The sequence below is a fragment of the Eurytemora carolleeae genome, unplaced genomic scaffold (assembly GCF_000591075.1).
Source record: "Eurytemora carolleeae unplaced genomic scaffold, Eaff_2.0 scaffold180, whole genome shotgun sequence".
NCBI lineage: Eukaryota > Metazoa > Arthropoda > Copepoda > Calanoida > Temoridae > Eurytemora > Eurytemora carolleeae.
The window spans coordinates 33144-57031 of NW_019396212.1; the positions used below are offsets into that span (position 1 = coordinate 33144).

The window sequence follows — 23888 nt, forward strand, 5'->3', positions numbered from 1 at the left end:
AAAATTTATATTCGAATGAATTATTCTAAAGGAGCTTAGCCTTTGCCACAAACTCTGATTATCTAATCACTTTGAATATTGGATATTTTTAACTATAAATATATGTTCCATCAAAATATTTTAGTTGGCTGTGGTATCAGTAATATACATATATATATATATATATATATTCTTGAAGTTGAGTATACAGCCCTGTCAGCCTAGGATTACTACCCCCCTCCCCCTTGTCAGTCTAGGATAAAATGAATCCTGTTCTCTATGAATGATCCTATTTAGCTTGAATGGGTTCAGATGAGCGAAAATAAAGAGAATTATTTTCCCTCATGTTTTACTCTTTACTCAACCACAAACTTGAAAATAAAATCTATCTATCTATCCAAGTTTTTTGTTTAGAATATTTCAGTTATTTCCAAAAAATTCCATTTGAATATTTTCATAGCTTTTTAAAAAGGCATCAATTTTTCTAATTCGTGATGTCTTTAAGCCTGCCGGTCTTCAGATTAAAAAGATTAAAGAAGAAAAAATATGCGATTTACTGAATTCAGATTTATCACGAAAAGGATTATGTTATCGGAAAAATGTCACCATGATAAATTTTAAATTATTCTGAAATTTATTTTTAAAAATAATGATAATGACAAAAAATAAGAGTCTTAGTTTATAATAAATGACTTGAATGTTTTATTACAAAGCACTTACAATGGTCATTTAGTTTTCGAGTTTTAAATATTTATATTAAACAGAATAAATATTGATTGTACTGTAATAAACCGGATACATATTGATTGTACTATAAAAAAACCGGATAAATATTGATTGCATTATGGTAACCCGGATAACGGATAAATATTGTACTTTACTTTTAGCAAACGGATAAAAATTGATTTTTCTTTTAGAAATCGGATAATTATTGATTGTGCTTATAATAAACCAGATAAATATTGTACTTTATTTTTAGAAAACGGATAAATATTGTATTTTACTTTTAGAAAACGGATAAATATTGTATTTTACTTTTAGAAAACGGATAAATATTGTATTTTACTTTTAGAAAACGGATAAATATTGTATTTTACTTTTAGAAAACGGATAAATATTGTATTTTACTTTTAGAAAACGGATAAATATTGATTTTTCTTTTAGAAAACGGATAAATATTGATTTTTCTTTTAGAAAACGGATAAATATTGTATTTTACTTTTAGAAAACGGATAAATATTGATTTTTCTTTTAGAAAACGGATAAATATTAATTGTACTCTATATAAAAAACCGAATTTAGCTTGATTGTACAAAACCGGATATGAACTAATAACCAGATCAATTTAAATGGTTAAAAATCTGTTAATTCCCCTTTACGATTTGTCCAACCCAGCTAAGAACTTTATGCATTTCAGTATTATTTCAGCTACAAATTTTCATGTTTAGTGGAACACTCTGTAAAAAAACCGGAAACATAAGGCCGGAAGTTGAAGAAACCGGATACAATTGAATTGTTTGCTATAAAGAAACCGGTTTAACGTTTTAAACTGCTTGTTAATCTATTTTAATGGATTTTAAGAAAAGATTTATGATTGCGCATTGTACGAATTTTACAGTTAAGGTTCAATACAATTTAGGGTTTCTTGACTAAAATTTCTACTTAGAAGGTTTACTCCGAAAATGTTTAATATTTTGGACGTAAATTGGCTTTTAGTAGTATCCGTATTATTAAAATATTTTGAGATCTGCACACGCATTTTTCGACATAACAATTACTCCTATATCCTTATATCTATCTATAAATTTATAGCTTGTCTGTCTGTCTGTTTGTTTGTTTGTTTGTTTGTATCCGATTTCTGTGGGACCTCGCGTGACCGCAGGGAAGGTTTATAAATGATCAAAAATTCAAATATTTGCCTCTATCAAAATTCGTTTTTCATTGAATTTTTGAAAATTTTGAAAATCCACGAAATGTTTTGTTGAAATCTGCGAACTTTTTTTGGTTTGTTTCACAATGTACACAATTAGAGAACATGTTCACAAATGAAATAGAAGATGGGGCACGAAGCGCCCTAAAAGGCTAGTGTATATATATATATATGTTTGTATCCAATAAACGTCAAAACGGCTAAACCGATCGGGCCCAAATTTTTTGTGGGACATCTAGGGACCCCAGGGAAGGTTTATGAATGATCAAAATTTTAAATATTTGTCTCCATCAAAATTCGATCGTCATTAAATTTTTTTAAATTTTGAAAATCCACGAAATTTTTTGTGAAAATCGGCGAATTATTTTTGTTTTGTTTTACGATGTACACAAAGAGAACATGTTCACAATTAATTTAGAAGATGGGCGCGAAGCGCCCTCTAAGGCTAGTACTTTAAAATTCATGACATTTGATAGGGCCGGAGTAAGTTCAAAAGTTTCATGATCAGAAATAGTATAAGGATTTTCTGAAGTTAAGTACTAACCCGTCTTGTGTACACATTATGTGGTTGACTAACGCGTTTTATGCATAGGCTGACTCGAACTATTGTGAAGAATAAGTCCTACTCTTATTTCTCTCTGATGTTTCTGTAAAGACCGGACTGGAACTATTGTAAAGAATATCTTACAGTCCCTCTAAACTAAATTATTAGTAGTAATTAAGAAATGATTTTATGAGGGAAAAAGATAGATAAGGGAGGAGGAATGATGCAGGAGAAATGACTGACCCTAAAAATTTTAATTTTTAGATTATTTATTCTTTTTAAATTTTCCGACGCTGTTTAAACTTTTACAGTATTAAAGTGATGAAAATGACTTTCTATTTTGTTATTATGCAAGAACAAAAATAATAAGGATTACGAATCACAAGTTTTGACATGGTTAATAATTGAAACTATTCTTCAAATATAAAGAATAATAATAAAAATTTAAAACAATGCGGCCAACATATATAGGGTGTCCCACGAAACATGACAGTTGGTGAATAGTTTTGAATGTCTTCTTCCATATACTGTATTAGATATTAAAGACTTTTTGAAGTTTAATTCGTTAAGAAAATCTTTTACTCAAATATATTTGACTTTGAAATAAATTGTTCTATAATATAACTGCCATGTGATATTTTTTATTATTCTCTTTGGTATCAAATAACTTAACAATATGTGGAAGAAGACATTTTATAATATTCACCAACTGTCATGTTTCGTAGAAGGAATAAAAATCAAAGAAGAAAATGAGAAAAACATTAAAAAGAAAAAAAAACATTGTCACTACTTACATAAATATTAAGATTTTGTTCTAATTTACTTATAACTATGAACATTCATTTACAAAAAAACAATATTGGAGGAATTTGTATTTGTACATAATTTGTACATAAATTGTTCATAATTTGTACATAATTTTTACATAATTTGTACATAATGGTGTGTTGTCCAATTTCACCAGTTTTGCCGATTTTAGTCTGTACAATTGTTCTAAAATATACTTACTCTATGCTGCCTATTGGTCGAAATGGAACTTATTTAAAGAATTTTAATCTTACAATTTTACAATAACTTTTTATTTTCATTCCGTCTTGAATAATAAATCAGAAGAAGACAGTGAATTTAAAAGTTTAGGACTTAAATAATGAATAAAAACAGAGCTGCAAAACTTTCTTTTTGTTTGCGCTAAGCGTCAGTGTAGCTGAACTTGATTTGGTTGAAACTTTTAAATTGAAGGGTTTAACGCTTCAGATCGGGAGCATATGTCGGCTACAAAAATTTCTCGTCCTAGCCACATTTCCTCATTTTCTCGTTTGAGCCACCTCAAAATCTGAAATTCTCATCCTTGCCATATTATTTTTTTTAAGTTGTAAAATCCTTGAAGAAAAAATATTTTTAGATTAATGTTGTGATTAAATAGAGAAAATAGTTTCAATTGAATTAAAGTTTTGAAGTTCTACAGTAATAAGCAGAAAACTCTGAGATAGGAAGACCACTTTTAGAATAATAACTTTTAAAAACCGATGAGCATGAGACACAGCAATTGTGCAGTGTAATCAGACCCGTTTCAATAAATTAGTGATTTAATTAATGTCCAGTAAAACTATTTGCTTTGTAACAACATCAAATGCACTAAGTATTGCTATATACTGTCGTCTTTCTGTTCCATTGTTTTCTAGTTACACTTTATGTCCTTAAAAAAAGGCAGTTGCCCAAGGAGGTTTCAGGCACTTGCCGCGTTAAATTACGAGAAGAGAAAGATTAGTATAGATTTTAGGGTTAGGCTGGGTTAAGTCACTTTCTGGGCCGAGCGCTGCGGCGAGGACAGGCTAGGGGGCCGAGCACCGCGGCTAGAACAGGCTCTCTCTCTCTGTAAATCAACGCGGTATGCGCACGTAACTTCCTTTGGCCTTCTGCATAAAAATACGTTCATCTCTTCGTCTAAGATTAAACCATCTCAAGGAACCAGCTCAGTCTGGAAGGTCCGGATTTAAGATGCAAAAGTTTGGACCTCAGTTAAAAGATAAGGAACAGAAGGTTGGAAAATAGAGTCTGGATTTTGTTTGTCCTGAAGGAATGTGATTAAATGGATTTAATGCTCTTCTTCTCTAGAAGTAGAGGGAAGATAAGGAGCAATGGATTTGGAGAAATAGTTCAAGAAATAGATCTGGAAGAACAGATTTGGAAGAACAGATTTGGAAGAACAGATTTAGAAGAACAGATTTGGAAGAACAGAATTGGAAGAACAGATTTGGAAGAACAGATTTGGAAGAACAGATTTGGAAGAACAGATTTGTAAGAATAGACTTGGAAGAACAGATTTGGAAGAATAGATTTGGAAGAACAGATTTGGAAGAACAGATTTGGAAGAATAGATTTGGAAGAACAGATTTGGAAGAATAGATTTGGAAGAATAGACTTGGAAGAACAGATTTGGAAGAATAGATTCGGAAGAATAGATTTAGAAGAATAGATTTGGAAGAACAGATTTGGAAGAATAGATTTGGAAGAATAGAGTTGGAAGAACAGATTTGTAAGAATAGATTTGTAAGAATAGATTTGGAAGAACATTTTTGGAAGGAAATATTTGGAAGAACAGATTTGGAAAAATATATTTGGAAGAATATATTTGTAAGAATAGATTTGGAAGAATAGATTTGGAAGAATAGACTTGGAAGAATAGATTTGGAAGAATAGATTTGGATGAATATTTTTGGAATGGAATATTTGGAAGAATAGATTCGGAAGAATAGATTTGGAAGAATAGATTTAAAGGAATAGTTTTGGACAAATCTACTTGGGAGAAATGATTGACTCTAGATGTGTAGATGTGTAGCTCTTACGTTGGCATACAAACATACATATATTTTTTTGAAAAAACTCTAATTTCTTTTTTACTATTATTTTAATTTTCTCTTCATTTTGTTGGCAATGTTAAAGAACATTGAATAATCCTATTTCTTTGTCAACACTGCATCAGCCTAGGATGATCATTTTAGGTAATTTTTAACTGAATGTTTTAACAACTGTTTGAGAAGAAGTTTCTCTGCTTAAGTCTTTTGATCCTAAACTAGTTTCTTAATTCAAATTAAAGCTAGGATGTATATATAGTATTCACCCGTCTACAGGCCAGGCCGATGATGAAAATTATTTCTATAGGGTCGACTACGAAAGTAGCTTTTCTATCAATTCAGAATGAAGGAATTGAGTGTTTGCCTCAAAATCAAATATTATAATGCCAATATCTTTGCAACCTGATGGTGTAAACCTTTGACATTTCAAACTTAGATTATTTCACATAACGGAAGTTATAGTTTGAAATATCTAAGTTCTACAAAATTGGGTTGCTCGGATATACGGATTAGAAAATTAGAGTTTGTGACAAAGAATCAATTCCTTCGGAATATTAGATTTCTAATAGATTTTAAGGAATATAAGATTTCTAATAGATTTTAAGGAATATTAGATTTCTAATAGATTTTAAGGAATATTAGATTTCTAATAGATTTTAAGGAATATTAGATTTCTAATAGATTTTAAGGAATATATTGATAATTGAGTATTTTCATATGCCCATATTGTACATACATGTATGAAGAAAAGGGAAAATGTAATAATATGCCAAATCAATCATTTCTATTCTATCCCGCTTCCATACTTTGCTGGGATTCATGGAAATATTAATATTTTGTAATTGTGAACGGTATGAATGGTCTGAAACATAAATACTCTATAGACAACTATTATATATACAGGGTGTCCCAATAAATTGGGAATGAAATGACGAAGACGATTTTGTCTCTGTTACGAATTAGCGCGTTGTATTAACTAATTTCAATGGTTGTAATTGTCATGAGTTACGTCTACTAGAGTTTATTTTATTTAAACGGTAAAAGGCTATTTTTATGTTCTGCAAAACGTTGTATCTTGTGTCTGTGACATTACTGTAACATAATTATAAACATTGTAACAATTAACTTTATAATTCTCCGCAGCCCCTAAAGGGACTGTAGGTGTAAATGTATAGACCCTCCAGACAGTGCCCAATAAATAACGAAACGTTACCCTTAAAATCTGTGTGTGTCTGAAAAAGAAAAAATTATAAATAAATCCTTAAAATTTTAAAAAACCGATTTTCAATTGTGGTTTCTCTGTTAAAGTTAAGAGTTTAAGCAATAATCCTCTATCTAAAAGTGCTCACCGTGGATATCGAAATCAAGGGATCGGGATTATGAGTATCCAGCACAAAAGTTCACAACTCAAGTTAAGATTAAAAAGTTAAAGTTTGATGAGACAAATCAGCTCTAGAGGAATAAGCGTTATAAAACCCCTTTCATTGATTTTTTTTCGATATATTTAAGAATTTTTTTTTGCAGGTTTCTAGCTTTTGAAACCAACAGTCCCTTAAATACAACCTCTTCTATATACATATATATATATATATATATTCTTGAAGTTGAGTGAGAGAAGTAGCATTAGAACACATCCTTTCTACTTTAATACTGCGGCATTCGTATTAAATACTTTCAACAAAAATGTAGAACTTTAGTTTTTCACTCAAGAAAAACTTTGCTTTTGATTTGTTAATTGTTTTGTGCTTTATTTTTGAACTTTGTTACTTTTGAACATTGGTTCTTTTGTCTGATCATTGAAGACGGAGAAATCCTTATTTCTCGGTAAGAAGTAAGTGACGAGAACTCAAGAGTACAGTTATACACTCACTCTAATTCTGAGAATTTCAAATATTTTATGTTAAAAGCGGTTTTTAGAAATTTAATCGAAATTCTATTGTGTGTAACTCCAGGAAAATACAAAAGCACTCAATTTTCAGCATAGAAAAAAATAAAAACAACTTTGTCATCAAGGGCAGCCGTAGTTAATTTGAATTTCCGAGCCGGGTCAACCTTTCCGGTCCCAGGTTGTACTGTACCGCACTTTACTTTACTTTACTTTTAATACAGCAGACAATCAATAAGACTAGCCGGTGTAACATGGTTGATGCGGCCAGACTTTATGCTTCATTTATGTTTAATTTACTTTTACTAAAGGGGGGCAGAGGTGTGTGTCATCCTTGAACAGACTAAGGTTGAACGGGTACCGTTTTGAATATGACATGCCTTACTACAAGTAGAGGGCATCCTGTTATTACGTCTACAGTACCTTTTCTGAGAAAAAACTGCAGAAATCTCATCTTAATAAAACATTCTCTTCATACAAAGCTAAACAAAGAAGCAAAATAAATGTATTCTCGAGTATGTACTATGTATTATATATTCTTCTGTAGGAAATTGTTAGGAGTAATCTAATATAAAAAGACACTTTCTGCAGCAGCTGATGAATATTAATTAACAAGAAACAAGACGAAAGTCTTATATGTTGATATTGGATTTATTTCTTTTATTCACGATGACGAGAAAATAATTAAAACTTTTAGAAACAGTTCTGTGACTTTCGATCACAATTTGATCTAAAAAATACTTTTTTTCCAATTTTCTCTTTTACACTTCTTTGTCGGAAAATGCGTATTAAAGGAAAAAATAGTGTATGACAACTCCATAAGTTTCAAGATTGTTGATACTTAAAGTAAAAACAACAAGTTTTCGTTTATTTTCTTATTCTTATTCTTATTATAAGGGACTGTAAAGGAAAAATGAAAGGGGGTATAGGCTGAAACCTGATTTTCTCAGGAGTTGATTGAGACATATAACACATCTATCTGATGTTCCTGTTTCGAAAAATTGATATAAAACTGTGTCTAAATTATACCAAAACATATATATGTAAGATTTTGTATAAGATTCGTAATTTTAAACAGATCATATTCAACAAATACGCAACCAATCTGAAAACAACGATATCTCAGAGGACTGAGGAGCCTGAGAAATTAAGATTTGCACCTATTATTTTTTGAATATAATAATTTTTCATTTTTAATTAGATGTTATTGATAATATTATTTATGCGTCCGGAACATTTCACCAGAACTCCAACCAATCGCAGTGCAGTATTATTGTCACGTGTTTCTGTCTGTATCAGGTGACCAGTATACTGCACTGCCTTTGGAGGGAATTCTGGTCACGTGATACAGACGTATCTTTAATTTTGACACAGTATTATGTCAATTTCTCGAGATAGGAACATCAGATAGAAATCTTATAGGTATCGTTCATCTTCTGAGATTCTCAGGTTTCAGCAAATACACCCCCTTTCATTCTTCCTTTACAGTCCCTTTAAAAAGATGTCGACCATTGGTAACAAATAGGCAATATTATTCACAGGTGTATTCGCGTCTATTATGTTCAGTTCTGTTCAACGAATCCACGAATTTTGTTAAGAGTTGATTGTGTCAAAATTGTATAGGAAACCAGCGCTGTGTACTTTCTATGATTTATTCTTATAATTTCCCAAATGATGAAATTGTTATACAGGAATATTAATCCAATAGAAATTCCATGATTTTATTTATACTTTTTTTAAATAAAAACTATAAACCTGATCTTGGATGAATCAAATATCAAATAATAAATCAATCAAGTGAAAACTAAGCTTTTAAATTGATCTTTAAATTTAGATAAAAATGAATGCGGGAGAAAAGAGTAAATGAGGGATCAGCTCAATGAGAGGATTATCTGCAACCTGGTTTATTAGTCTCCACCTTGGAATAGGTGGATTTTTATAAGGACATAAATTGGCCTCTTTTAGAAGGCCCAATTCACAATGGTACTATTTAAACCATTCTCCTAGAAACAATGAGGAATGTAAAGAAATTGAGTCTTTGCCACTAACTCTGATTTTCTAATTCCGATATCTTTACAATACAATGTCGTAGACCTTAGATATTTCAAACCATGAATTATGTTAGATTAAATAATCTAAGTTTGAAATACAAACGGTTTAAACCATTCGGTTGCACAGATACAGGAATTAGTAAATTTGAGTTTGCGGCAAAAACTCAATTCCTTTAATTCTTTATCTCTTTTGAAAACTGAAACTGAAATCGAAACTGAAACTGAAACTGAAACTGAAACTGTGAATGAAACTGAAACTGAAACTGAAACTGAAACTGAAACTTAAACTGAGAATGAAACTGAAACTAAAACTGAAACTGAAACTGAAACTGAAACTAAAACTGAAACTGAAGCTGAAAAAGATCTATTTACGATGTAAAACAAGGATTTCTCTATTATTTTTCCGCATTTCAAGGATTACAGAGTACTGTTTTTGGATATCAAACATCTTTGATGGAGGGGGTCACTTGAAATTTATTCAATAATCCCTTTCAGTTTTTTTTTTAAATTCAAGACTGCAAAACTTAAAAATACTTTTAAAAAAATGCGTTTTAAAATATTCAAAAATTTTCTGTGAAGAAATTCTGTGTAAAGTTTTAATCCAATTAATGGTTGAAAGAAGTCAATATATTTCCTGGAAAAGGGAAACGTTGAAAGATCAATTAATTTTCTTTAGGCGTGTAGGCAATAAAACTATTACTTAAAGGGACTGTTCAATAATTTGAATATATAAAACAAAATACAAAATTCGTTATGTAAGGGACTGTTATACGTTTTAAAAAGGCAAAAATAAATCATTATACATATTGCAATTCCTTAGACCAAATTTTTCGGTAAAAGTTTTCATTATCAATATAATTTTCACCAAGTGTAAATAGTGTGAGCTCAACAGCTCGGAATAAGGATAGGTCCATTGATGTAACCCCTTCAGTTCTTATACAGACCTTTAGCAAAGCTCAGATTGGATAGTTCTATTGAGCTATCTAATTCATTCAGTCCTCATGCAAAACCGGAGCTAAGCTCAGATTGCAAGTAGTCGGCCTACAAACATGGCAGCTTATTAGCTCTTTGTATATAGCTAGAGGTTGGACAGAAAGTAGGACGGATAATAAACCACCTCGTGTATACTATTCAGAAATCATGCTTTCAATGCGTGGAATGTTTTCAACACGTGGAAAATCTAAGCTGCCGTGAAACTCTCTATTTAAATTTAGGCCAATAGGCTTGAACCACGAGGGCACGGGAAATAAGATTTGCCAGGCTAACGCCGAAATTGAGTTAGTATTTACGAAGAATAGAAAAGTGGAGGGTTGATTTTTCGTATGAGGCGGAAGAAAGGCGGAGAGTCTACCTGAGAGCTCCGGCTTTAACAAATCATTATTATTAAACGTAAATATATTTTTTCCCTATACTCTGTCGACTTATTCACATCGAACTCTGGCTTTAACATTTCTTCAACTTTAAACTTTCTCACGTTACTAAGTAAAGGGAGGAGAAAAACCAACAAAAAATAATAACAAATCTTCTTAAATTGCTAAAATGGGTTAAAAAGTCAAACAAATACCCGACTAGGGATAAAAAATGTTTATATTAAAAAAGAAATGAATTCCCTTGCTGCCTTAGCTCATTTATTTTCTAAATCCACTGTTTTGCATAAATATTCAAACACATACAAAATATACAAAATATACAAATTATACAAAATATACAAAATATAAAAATATACATTATGTTTTTATGTTCTTCCTGGATTCTTATTTATCTCACGGTTGGATTTCCCATATTCAGAACTTATCTGAATGCATTTAAATTTTCAAAAATACAGAAAATATTGTGGTCTTTAAGGGAGTATACACAAAATTTGAAGTGACTTTCAATACAAAAGGGGCAATGCCCAATTAATAACGGTATCCTTTAAATTTGCAAAACTACACAATCTAAAGTATTTTGTTGGTAAACTACTTATTTACATAGGAGCGATGAATTACCAGGGAAAAGAACTGAGTTTTTGTCACAAACTCAAATTGTCTAATCCCTATATCTTTACAATCTGATGATGTAAACCTTTGATATTTCAAAGTCTAACAGAATTCATAGTCTGAAATATCAAAGGTCTACGACATTCACGTGGATTTAACAGTTCTGACAATATATCAGAAAGCTTTGGCTTTCGATCACAATTTGAACCATTAAACATAATATTTTAGCCTTTTTTTAAAATACTTTTTTGTCGGCATATACAGTTTTTGAATGAAAAAGTATAAAATAAACAAAGCCGTAAGTTTAAAGATTGTTGAATTATAGACCTAAATGACGTTTGATTGCAAATAAATGAAACCGAATGCTTCTCACTCTGGTTAGTCCAGGGTGTATTGGGTAGCAAAGATGTAGAGATTAGAAAAGTAGAGTTTGTGGAAAAAACTCAGTTCCTTTCCATCTTTACCGGGAATTACCTTTTTAAAGTGTTTTCGAGGCGTTTGTGATGAAATGTCATCAAAAAAGTGGAGAAAACAGGAGGAATAGTCAATTTCCGGTGAAGTGCAGTTCTCCCAAAGGAAATTCTCGCCATAACTAAATATGTAGTTTTATCCCATTCTGTATTCAACATTATTAACCAATTGAACTTTTCAATATTAATTTCTAAGTATATTAATTGTGTTGTTGATAATATTAATATGCATAAATCTGAAAATGTTTTTTTGTTAAAACTTTCTCTATGTAAAAAAGCTACATTCATCTCGTAAATGCGCAAATTTTTCTCGTGAAAATTTGCAATTCATCACTTTCTTTCCCTTGGGCGAACAGAAATATTTTTCCACTCTGAGAGAAAAAGTTAATGAAAAGAGATGAACAAGGTTAATAATGTTTCTCAGAATGAGATAATATATTCTTTTTTTATGTATACATATTTATCTTTTCTCTAGGTCACGCAATTGAGTGTGATTTGGACCAATACAAATGCAGGTATAAAATAAAATACAGGATTTCCCCAAAACAGAAGAATTATTACTGAAATAATATAATAATTAAAAAATATCATTAGTTTTTTTAAGGGAAATATATAAAGAACGTTTTTCGATTTTGAAGTTATTTAAACGTTCATGAAATTATTGACATGGCTAGATAACGGAAAAGTTCGTTGAGGAATGGAAATAACCGTTATGTTTTTAGTTTAACACGAAGGGAATTGTTAATTTGGCGCACCGGCGCACCGTCCCTTTTTGCCTTATATTGCCTGTATGTGTATTGTACAATACAGCTATAGCCTCTTCTTAAATCTTATCCTGGTCTTTCTAAGACTTTAATCCTTCAATATAGTAATTCTACTGCATTTTAACTAATTTAAATATTATAAACATAAACTTTATGTTTGTACATTTCAATTTTTTAAGATAATAATAACACTAATACTGATAATAGCAACGATAATAATAAAAATAACAATAAGGTTGATAAAAATAATAACAATATTGATAAAAATAATAGTCCTAACTTTTTTACTTTGTTTTACAGTCCGTACAAATTAAAATTAAAAACTAATCTTGCAATTAAAAAATAATGAATTTTTAATATTTACATTAAATTGTTGAATAATATACTTTTATACTTTTATACTTTTATCTATATATAAATTTGGCTTGTCTGTCTGTTTGTTTGTATCCAATAAACGTCAAAACGGCTGAACCGATCGGGCCCAAATTTTTTGTGGGACATCTAGGGATCCCAGGGAAGGTTTATGAAAAATCAAAATTTCAAATATTTGTCTCCATCAAAATTCGATCGTCAGCAAATTTTTTAAAATTTTGAAAATCCGCGAAATTTTTTGTAAAAATCCGCGAATTATTTTTGTTTTGTTTTACGATGTACACAAAGAGAACATGTTCACAACTAATTTAGAAGATGGGCGCGAAGCGCCCTCTAAGGCTAGAAAGAAGGGCGCGAAGCGCCTTGAATTTCTAGTACTTTTATACTTTCATACTTTTATACTTTTATACTTTTTTTATACTTTTATACTTTTATACTTTTATACTTTTATACTTTTATACTTTCATACTTTTATACTTTTATACTTTTATACTTTTATTATACTTTTATACTTTTATACTTTTAGAAATGAAAACGCCGACATACTTGCAATAAATGAGTGGAATAGGTTAGTAAAAAATATAATAATCAATTTTATGTAATTTTAAATCTATTTTAAAGGGACTGTAAGACAAATTTTGAGTGACCTTCCATCGTATAGAGTGGCGTGGCGGATCAAGTTTGAATATCCATGTTACTAATTTTGTGGTTTCTGAACAAAAATGAATTGCGCATTTCTTGCTAAGAAAACAATGAAAAAATTAATAATATTTAAAAAACTTCATTTATTAGATAAATGGGTTAAAGGAGGGTAGATAGGCCAGCCACAACAATTTCTCGGCCGAGCCACATTCTCCTCATTTTCTCCTCCGAGCCACCTCGGAATCATCGTACTTCGATTATTTTGTGCTAAAAAGTTTCCAATTCTTGAAGATAAAACTATTTTTTTAAAAATCTGGACACGTTAGGGCATAAAATATTGATGGACTAAAGTATTGCAATAATTATATCATGTTGGAATCTTCAAACCCATGAGAATGATGTCAAACTTTATTTAGGTAAAACTTAAATCTATTCTGCCTCCGTAATGGCTAACCTTCGTGATATAGAATAAATAGCAAAATATTCGGCATACCTCTGCCTATAATTTTTCCCATGGTTTTCACTATAGTTAACAAAAAAGATTGAAGTTCTGTAAACTTGGAATTATTTGCGGCATATTACACCGGGAATATCTGAAAATGCGCGTAACAAAAGTGAACATTTAAAAGACATTAAACTTGAAATCATTAATTCAATTGAAACTTTATTTTTCGATCCACAAAAGTTAGATATTTCATTTATGCCCTAACGTGGCCTGATTCTTAAAAAATAGTTTTATCTGGAAGGGTTAGACACTTAAAAGAGAAAATATTGAAAGGAAAAGTATTTCGAGGTGGCTCGGACGAGAAATTGTTGTGGTTGGCCTTCTTTCCCTCGTTAAAGGGTACATATTGTGAATCGGTTATGTCCCTCTTTAAATTGAGGGTCACTGAAAATTCCTTCACAAAATTTTTAAGTCTTTGCCATTGAAAAAATCATCGAATGTTGTTTTAAAATCCAAACAGCTGCCATTAAAATATAATATATAAAAAATAAATATTACTACACTGCAAATATTAAACTGAAATTACACAAAACTATACATTTAAAAATATGCTAGTTTTTCCTCTGAAATGCTGGAAACAAAATATATAAATCAGAAAGATAAATTTTTCAGAGAAGCTGCCAACTGCATTCCGATGAGAAAAAGATGTGATGGAAGGTAGAATATTATGGCTGTGTATTTTTAAAACATTAATTAGAACCATTTTTATTCAAAAGTTTTGCGTTTTTAAGCTAGCTTCCGACAGATATACAGTACATATGAACAGACAGAAAAACAATATATGAAAAACATTTTCTTTTACAGAATTGGTATTTTCATGTTCTTTAAGCCTAACCATTCAGTCATACAGAATAAAGACATGTTATATAGATTTTATCAAAAAAGATTATTTCATTATTTATTATTATTATTTAAGCAGAATCAGAAATTTCACTTGATATTCTCCAATTATAAGCCCGTTTCACAACCTTCCTCTTTCTCAGTATATGTGGAAGATATCATTGTTTTTCTTTTGTAAAAGAGATAATTTATTTCAATTTCCTTGCTTCCTTGACATTCATAAAAATGCTGAGAAAACCACAATTAAATATTATCGATGGTCAGAAAGAAAAACAAAAGATATCTTCATTCATTTTGCTTTTTCATTTGAAACGTATCTGTTTACATAAAAGTATAAGAGAGAAAAAGCTTTAAAGTTATGTTTAATCGGTAGAATGAGGATCGAAAGTCACAGCTTACTGGGTCACAGACCGAAATGTTAAATCTGCGTGGTCAACAGATCAAATAGAGAAAACCACAATTAAATATTTTCAATGATAAGATAGAAATGCAAAGAATATCTCCATCAACTTTGCTCACCCCTGTGAATCAACATAATTTAAGATTGTGAATAACTTGAAACGACATCTATGTACACTGTACAGTCCCATCTATGTACACTGCACAGTCCCATTATATAGAAAACGCTTATATTGGTAAACTTTCAAATATCACAAAATCAGAATCTTTTGAACTCTCAATAATATTCAGATTATTTGCATTTCAATACGTGTAAATATTGCCAGGAAGTACACATAATATTTGTCGAATTCGGATTTTGGATATACAGATTTCTAAGATGCTGAGCTTTTAGCGTGTTATCCTCATATATCCTAATTTAATTAGGTATGGTTCTGAAGTTATATTTGGTATGGTTTGATTAAAAATTTTATTTGGGTTGGTTCTAAAGTTATATTTGGTTTGGTGCTAAGGCTGAATCTAAATCTCACTTTAATCTTTAATTGGTTTGGTTGGTTCTTAAGTAATATTTGTTTGGGGTTTAAAGAATAATTTGGTTTGCTTAATTCTAAAGTCATATTTGGTTTGGGTTTAAAAATTTATTTGGTTTGGTTTGGTTCTAAAGTTATATTTGGTTTGGTTGGGTAAAATTTAGTTTGATATAAACAGTTTCTTATAAGAATTTAAGATTGATGGGAAAACCATGAACACAATATACTAGATGCATATTGATCAATCTTTTTTAATATAAATTCAAAGTTTAGAACATCACTTCTCTTTTGTCACAACAGACAAATTTAGTTGAATATTAAATTCAAATAGTTTAGTTTTATTTTTATTTTCATTTTTTTTTTATTATTTCAGGCATGATTGTCAGGACGGCTCTGATGAATTTGAATGTAAATTCTTGGAACAGGAGCAAGGACGACATTTCTTGTAAGTTTTCATTGGGACTTGAAACAGTCGTAAATGAAAAAAAGAGTTTTTACACTTGCCTTAAAACCAAATAATAAATGAATCTTATTGTGAAAGCCTTTGATATTTCAACCTTTGACTAAAAGATCTATAGCAGATTTCTTAGTTTGAAATATCAAAGTTGTACAACATTCAGTTAAGATTTTAAGGCAGGTGTTCAATTTCGGTATAAATTTTAGATTAATTCATCATCTCTGTCTATTACATCGTTTTTTATAAAAAATTCACGGTAAATCAGGGATCCTGGTTAAAATTCAGCAAGCCTTAATTTTAACCCAGAAAATGAAGACTTTTTTGTATTGACTATGTTTATACTTTTTGGTGGGCCATGAATTGTAATTATCAAAGTAGAAAAATCTTTTACGCTATTTTATATTTTCGACCGATTAAAAATTGTAGATTAAATATTCCGATTTAGACAGGAAACACCTCGTTGTAGTTTATTCTACGAAGTGTTTCCAGCGAAAATTTTCTTTTGTATTAATTTTGTTCGCGAAAAAAAGTGAAACGTCTCGGAAAAAGCAAAAATGTTCAGAACTTAATTTTCAAGCTTTTTCTCGCAAAACAGATTAATGCAAAAACGGAAAGCAAAAAATGCAAGACTTTCTTGAAAAGATTTCCCCATTTCACCCTAGTTCTATGTGATATTGCTAGAAACCCTAGTTCTACGTGATATAGCTAGAAACCCTAGTTCTACGTGATATAGCTAGAAACCCTAGTTCTACGTGATATAGCTAGTAACCCTAGTTCTATGTGATATATCTAGAAACCTTAGTTCTACGTGATATAGCTAGAAACCCTAGTTCTACGTGATATATCTAGACACCCTAGTTCTACGTGATATAGGTAGAAACCCTAGTTCTACGTGATATAGCTGGAAACCCTAGTTCTATGTGATATTGCTAGAAACTCTAGTTCTACGTGATATAGCTAGACACCCTAGTTCTACGTGATATAGCTAGAAACCCTTGTTCTACGTGATATAGCTAGAAACCCTAGTTCTACTTGATATAGCTAGAAACTCTAGTTCTACGTGATATAGCTAGAAATCCTAGTTCTACGTGATATAGCTAGAAATCCTAGTTCTACGTGATATTATTATTTAGGTGTTTTGAGGGATTCAATAATAACTTGAGGTCTACTGACTGTATAGATAAAGACAGGTTTGAGAAAAGAATTGAGTCAATGTCACAAACTCTTCTTTTCTGATCCTTATATCTTTTTAACCAGATGTTGTAGACCTTATATATTTCAAACTGGGACATCTGTTAAAGAAAATAGTTTGAAATATTTAAGGTTGACATTATCAGGTCGCACAGGTATAGGGATTAAAACATTTGAGTTTGTGGCAAAAACTCAATTCTTTCAATTAAAGACTTGATTTGACTAAATTAAATGATATCTAGATTTTTAAAAAAATATCTAAATATCGTTATGAATCTTAGATTATATTCAAAACTTAAATCCTCATAAGAAAAGAATAGAATCGAAAATGAATTGAGTTTTTTGCAGCAAACTCAGATTTTTTAACCCCTGTCGTAGATCTTTGATATTTCCTACTATAAATTCTGTTAGATCACTTAAGCCTTGAAATATCACAGGTTTACACCATCAGGATTCAAAGTTATAAAAATAGGAAAATTTGAGTTTGTGACAAAAAAAATTCCTTTACAGTACACCAGTGTATGCTAGTTTAAACATGAAGTCTCAATAGAAACTAAACAAGAACAATAGAAACTGAACAAGAACAATATGAACTTAACAAGAACAATAGTAACCAAACAAGAACGATAGAAACTGAACAAGAACAATAGAAACTGAACAATAACAATAGAAACTTAACAAGAACAATAGAAACTACACAAGAACAATAGAAACTAAACAAGAACAATAGAAACTTTACAAGAACAATAGAAACTTAACAAGAACAATAGAAACTTAACAAGAACAATAGTAACCAAACAAGAACGATAGAAACTGAACAAGAACAATAGAAACTGAACAATATCAATAGAAACTGAACAATAACAATAGAAACTTAACAGGAACAATAGAAACTACACAAGAACAACAGAAACTTAACAAGAACAATAGTAACCAAACAAGAACAATAAAAACTTAACAAGAACAATAGAAACTGAACAAGAACAATAGAAACTTAACAAGAACAAGAGAAACTTAACAAGAACAATAGAAACTAAACAAGAACAATAGAAACTAAACAAGAACAATAGAAACTTAACAAGAACAATAGTAACCAAACAAGAACGATAGAAACTGAACAAGAACAATAGAAACTGAACAAGAACAATAGAAACTGAACAAGAACAATTGTAACTAAACAAGAACAATAGAAACTAAACAAGAACAATAGAAACTAAACAAGAACAATAGTAAATAAACAAGAATGACTCTGAATCAATTTTCAACATTTAGACTGTTTAGTGTTTGTACCAAATTCTTATTATCTACCTCTTGCATGAAAAATGTGTATTAAGAAATAAAGGAAATTTATTAAAAAAAAATTTAACTAAATAAATAATTTTTCAATCTATTATTAGATCAGACGAAAATATTTTTTTTTTTTAACTGAATTTCAAAATCAATGTCAAGACATAAAATTTTTATGATATTTATGTGTGAAAAATATATTTAAATCCAAGTTTTTTGATGAAATGAATCAGATTTCAACAACATCATTCATTAGCATTTATACAGTGTTATTGTATTCTTGGTAAATAAATAAAACTTTAATAAAAATATTAATTAACAGAAATTAAAGGTTGAATGAAAAGAGATTTAATGGATTAAAATAACGATTTATGGGATAATGATAAAGATTTATCGGATTATGATAGAGATTTATAAGATTATGATAGAGATTTATGGGATTATAATAGAGATTTAAGGGATAAAAATATTTAAGGTTTATTATAGAAATTAAAGGGATTATAATAGAGATTTAAGGAATTATTTTTAGAGATTAAAGGGATCATAATAGAGATTTAAGGGATATATAGTGATTTAAGGGATTATAATAGAGATTTAAGAGATAATGATTTAACTATTTATGTAATCATCTATTTTCATTAATCCTTAATCGTACTGTTGTAAATTGGGAATGCAACTTTTAAAATAGAGAATTTGTCTTGAAATAGCATCAACAGTTCCATTAAATGTTTTTCTTCTTAAAAGTTTTGGAGAAATATAGTGATGAATGGGAAAGTAGTTTTCAGTCAGTGGTTGTCAAATTAGATGAAATGTTTGTGATATTGCTTAAACATTGGATATAATTTTTTAACAGCTTCCAGTTGGTCACGACTCATGAGTGCCAAGGGGTGATGCAGGATGCATGATGCATGATGCATGATGCATGATGCACGATGCATGATGAATGCTAGTGATGGGCAAAAACTTATAATTTAGCACAACAATACTGCTGTATAAAAAAGGTTCCAACATTTCAAATCATATTCTACCGAAGATACTTTTTTAAACTATGCAAAAACTTTATTCTAACAAAAAATATAATTAAAATGGAACCAAAATGCGATTGTTTTTGGTTCGGGTTTTGCATAGAAATTGTAATTAAAAAGTGTTATTAAAGCAAAAGTATAGCCATGACTATGCATCAGCACATGTTGTAGAAAAACCTATAAATACTATTTTTCTGCTCTAAAGTTGTGTATACATATAGAGAACACTTCTAACAGATTCAGATTTAATGTAAAAGTTTAAATGAGGAACTAAGAGGTTTAAATTAGAAACTTCAAGGTTTAAATGAACAAAATTTATGGTTCATAAGATAAACTCCAAGTTTTAAATGAGAAACTCGGTGGTTCAGGGGATAAACTTCAAGGTTTCAATGAAAAAATCTATGGTTCAGAGGATAAACTTCAAGGTTTCAATGAAAAAATCTATGGTTCAGGGGATAAACTCCAAGGTTTCAATGAGAAAATCTATGTCTAGGGGATAAACTTCAAGGTTTCAATGAAAAAATCTATGGTTCATGGGATGAACTTCAAAGTTTCAATGAAAAAATCTATGATTCAGGGGATAAACTCCAAGGTTGAAATGAAAATATCTATGGTTCAGGGGATAAACTCCAAGATTTCAATGAGAAAATCTATGGTTCATGGGATAAACTTCAAGGTTTCAATGAAAAAATCTATGGTTCAGGGGATAAACTCCAAGGTTGAAATGAAAATATCTATGGTTCAGGGGATAAACTCCAAGGTTTTATGGTTCAGGGGATGAACTCCAATGTTTAAATGAAAAATCTGTTGTTCAGGGGATAAACTCAAAGGTTTAAATACGAAACTTCATGGTTCAGGGGAGAGACTCCAAGGTTTGAATTAAAACCTCTGTATATCATGGTATAAATTACAAGGTTTCTATGTTTCAGGGAATAAACTCCAAGGTTTAAATGAGAAACTCTATGGTTTAGAGGATAAACCTCTGTAGACCAGGCCATAAACTCCAAGGTTTTATGGTTCAGGGGATGAACTCCAATGTTTAAATGAAAAATCTGTGGTTTGGGGTATAAACTTCAAGGTTTAAATAAGAAACTTCATGGTTTAGGGGAGAAACTTCAAGGTTTGAATCAAAACTTCTGTAGATCAGGGCCTAAATTACAAGGTTTAAAAAAGTAAATTGATTCAACGTCTTGATTCAGGGATTGATTATTTGATTTATCAATTTGAATTGTAGACATATTGAACAAATGATTAATTAATTTATGGATAAATTGTGTTTTTAACTTTTAACTAAATTTTCGATTGATTACTTAAGTGATTAATTGGTTAAATGTTTAATTAATTAACTAATTAATGTATTTAGCGACTAACTGAAAAATTCCATAATTAACTATTAACTTAATTGTGCAATTCTAATTGAATTAATTAATCAATTCAATTAATTAATTAATTGATTAATTGTTACATTTAATTGAAAGATTGATTTTGATATTTAGAAGAAATGGTAATGGTGAGAAGAAGTGGTCTGTATCTGAGAGTCCGGAGTGGGTCTGCGCTAAATTCAAATTCACAAATGGGACAGTTCTCAGGTATTTCAGGCTCTTCTTAGAGCACAGGGATCCAAAGGTTACAACCAGGGGCGCAGTCATGAATTTTTCTAGAGGGCTTAGATTTTTTTTCTTTCCAGGGGGGCTCGGTATTCTCTGGGGCCTGAAAACCCCCTGAAATACTTAGATTTTACTGGTCCAGGGGGGGGGGGGGGCTTAGCCCCGATAGCCCCCCGCCCCTCTTGACTACGCCTCTGGTTGCAACTTGCAAGCTCTAATGCAAAAATTGAACAAAATATGAGCTGTTTCAACAATATGTATTTAAGATCTAACCTTAAAACAATAAAGTAAAGTTTATATCCAGGGTTGATAAGAAAAACTAACTTTATAACTCTATTCAATCTTTTTTAAAGGAACTGTCAGCGATATTCCATTTTAAGAGTGGCATTCTCTATTTACAACGATATCCCCTTTAAACCTTTCCCCTATCATAAATAAATTAAATATCCTTGTTTTTCTTTTTCAAAATAGAGTTGTTTTAACACTGCAAAAACAACAAGAAAGGAATCCACGATATTTTCCTCGCTCTTACTTGGTTAACGGTTAAAAGGGTACTGTTATGAATAAAACCCACCCCTCTGTAAATGATGGGTCAGCATTCATTTTAAAATATTTTCAGAGCTTGTGAGAAAACCTATACAGGGGGAGAGAAGTTCTCAGTCTGCTTCTGGAGCAGTAAGGTAGAATTTACTATATTTTAATATACTCCAGAAAACTCTGGAATAGGAAGACGACTTTTAATCTTAAGTTGTGACTTGAAATAGTCCAATGCGCTTGAGACATAGACAACTTGCAGTGTAAACAGGCTATTTTACTTTATTAGTGATTTAAGAAGTTATTAGTTAAACTATTTGATTTGTAACAACATCAAATACACTTATTTATTGCGCTTCAATGTTGGGATCCTATTAAACCACAGTTTTCAGTTACAGTTTCACTGTAGATATACTGAATTATATGCTGTAATAGATGTTCATTGTTTTTAATAATATTTGTAATTATATCAATTAAATAATTTTGATAATTAATAACAATAAAATAATGATAATGATAGTGATAACAAAAATGTTTATATTTAATTTAAAGTTTATCTGTAACATTAGTCATCATGAAATTATATTCATCGAATATTATGATAATATTCTTATCAATCATTTTATTATTTTTAGAGCGGAACCAAATGTATTTGTTCCTCACAGCTTTGCAACAGTTCTCGGTCACTTCAGTTCTTCGAGTTCTTCTCTTTTATATATATTCTAATCATTTATATTTTAAACAGTTAACAAGCCCACCCTCAACCAAGGTTATAATGCAAGGAAAGTTATTTCAGAGGTGTACGCATCTTTTGTACAGCAGTGTACTGTCTCTGGGCGGTAATGTAAACACAAGACGGATGTCACAGCCTGACATGGGATCCATCTTTTACACATAAAAAAATCAATGAAATATTCTGGTCAAAGGAAACTATTATGTGAATTATCAAAATTATTAAAATAAAATGCTTTTATCCTCCCGCGGATACTAGAGGAACACTGATGCATCTATTCTTGTTTACAAATTCCGCCCGGAGAGAACTGGTTTCAATATGTACGCAGAGTATACGCAGCTGCAATTAAATTTCCTTGCATTATAACCTTGCCCTCAACTAAGCTTTTGGTGTGTACTGTAGTGATTTGCAGTACACTCCCGGAATTCCCGGAATAGAAAATAGGGTTTAGTGGAGAGTGAGCCATTCACATTTCATATTCAAAAATTCCTATATTGTTTGAAAACCTTCTCAAATTTTGATTAAAAACAAAATCCTGAAAGACATTTAACAAAACTTTAGTATTTAGAAAGTATTATTATCAGAAGCGTATTCAGGGGGGCTATGAGGAGGCTCCCGCTCCCTGAGTTAGTGATTTTTTCCGGGGTTTTGGGCCCCATTGAGTGCTGAGCCCCTTTAGAAAGAAAGAAAAAATAAAGCCAACCCCCCCCTGTATAAATTCCTGAATACGCCCCTGACTATTGTGAAATATTTATTGATAATAATGTTAAATATTTAAAATGAATAATAGACAGGGTGTTCCAAAAAACATTCTCATACTTTTAGATTTTCTTTTATCTTTGCAGTTCGCAGGTTTTTTCCTTTCCATTATTACTATTATTATTACTATTATTGTTATTATTTCTTATTGTTATTACATTATTTTTTAACTTCATTATGAAATCTTCTTTGAGTTTTACATAGCAAAAAATAATCAGATGCGTGTTTAGAGGACTATGGGGTTCAATGAATTTTATGGTCTCCAGGGGTTTCTGGGCCACCAATCCCCCCCCCCTCAGAAAGAAAAAAACTTAAGCCCCTCCCTCCCCCCTGAAAAAAACCTTAGTACGCCCCTGATCTACCTACACACACACATTGTCAAAGTTTACTAAAAAAAAATTTTTATCGTAAAACTGTCTATTTTGGCAATACACATGTTGATTATTAAAACACCCTGTATAGCCTGTGCATTGTGCAAATACTATAATAATTCTTAAAGTTGATCTTTGAGATGAGAATCTGAAAATCATATAAAATTCGTGTTGTTATT

The 23888-nt window shown here is 30.5% G+C and overlaps 1 protein-coding gene across 1 annotated transcript; it reads left to right on the top strand.

Annotated features, from left to right (window-relative positions):
- The first annotated feature begins 9027 nt into the window (after positions 1 to 9027).
- On the top strand, positions 9028 to 22627 carry LOC111698299 (vitellogenin receptor). Its single transcript, XM_023468594.1, has 9 exons — positions 9028 to 9121; positions 12169 to 12208; positions 13356 to 13397; positions 14589 to 14633; positions 16119 to 16190; positions 17336 to 17392; positions 21202 to 21294; positions 21932 to 21992; positions 22482 to 22627. The coding sequence occupies exons 1-9, from the start codon at positions 9073 to 9075 to the stop codon at positions 22593 to 22595; spliced, it is 573 nt and encodes a 190-aa protein (XP_023324362.1). The 5' UTR covers positions 9028 to 9072; the 3' UTR covers positions 22596 to 22627.
- The last annotated feature ends 1261 nt before the right edge of the window (positions 22628 to 23888 follow it).

What these genes read in the sequence shown, in the direction of transcription:
- LOC111698299 (XM_023468594.1), top strand. Translation starts at nt 9,073, where the DNA reads ATGAGAGGATTATCTGCAACCTGGTTTATTAGTCTCCACCTTGGAATA. An exon ending in TTGGACCAATACAAATGCAG is followed by an intron (nt 12,209 to 13,355) that starts GTATAAAATAAA and finishes TTATACTTTTAG; the next exon opens with AAATGAAAACGCCGACATAC. An exon ending in ACAAATGGGACAGTTCTCAG is followed by an intron (nt 21,295 to 21,931) that starts GTATTTCAGGCT and finishes AAATATTTTCAG; the next exon opens with AGCTTGTGAGAAAACCTATA.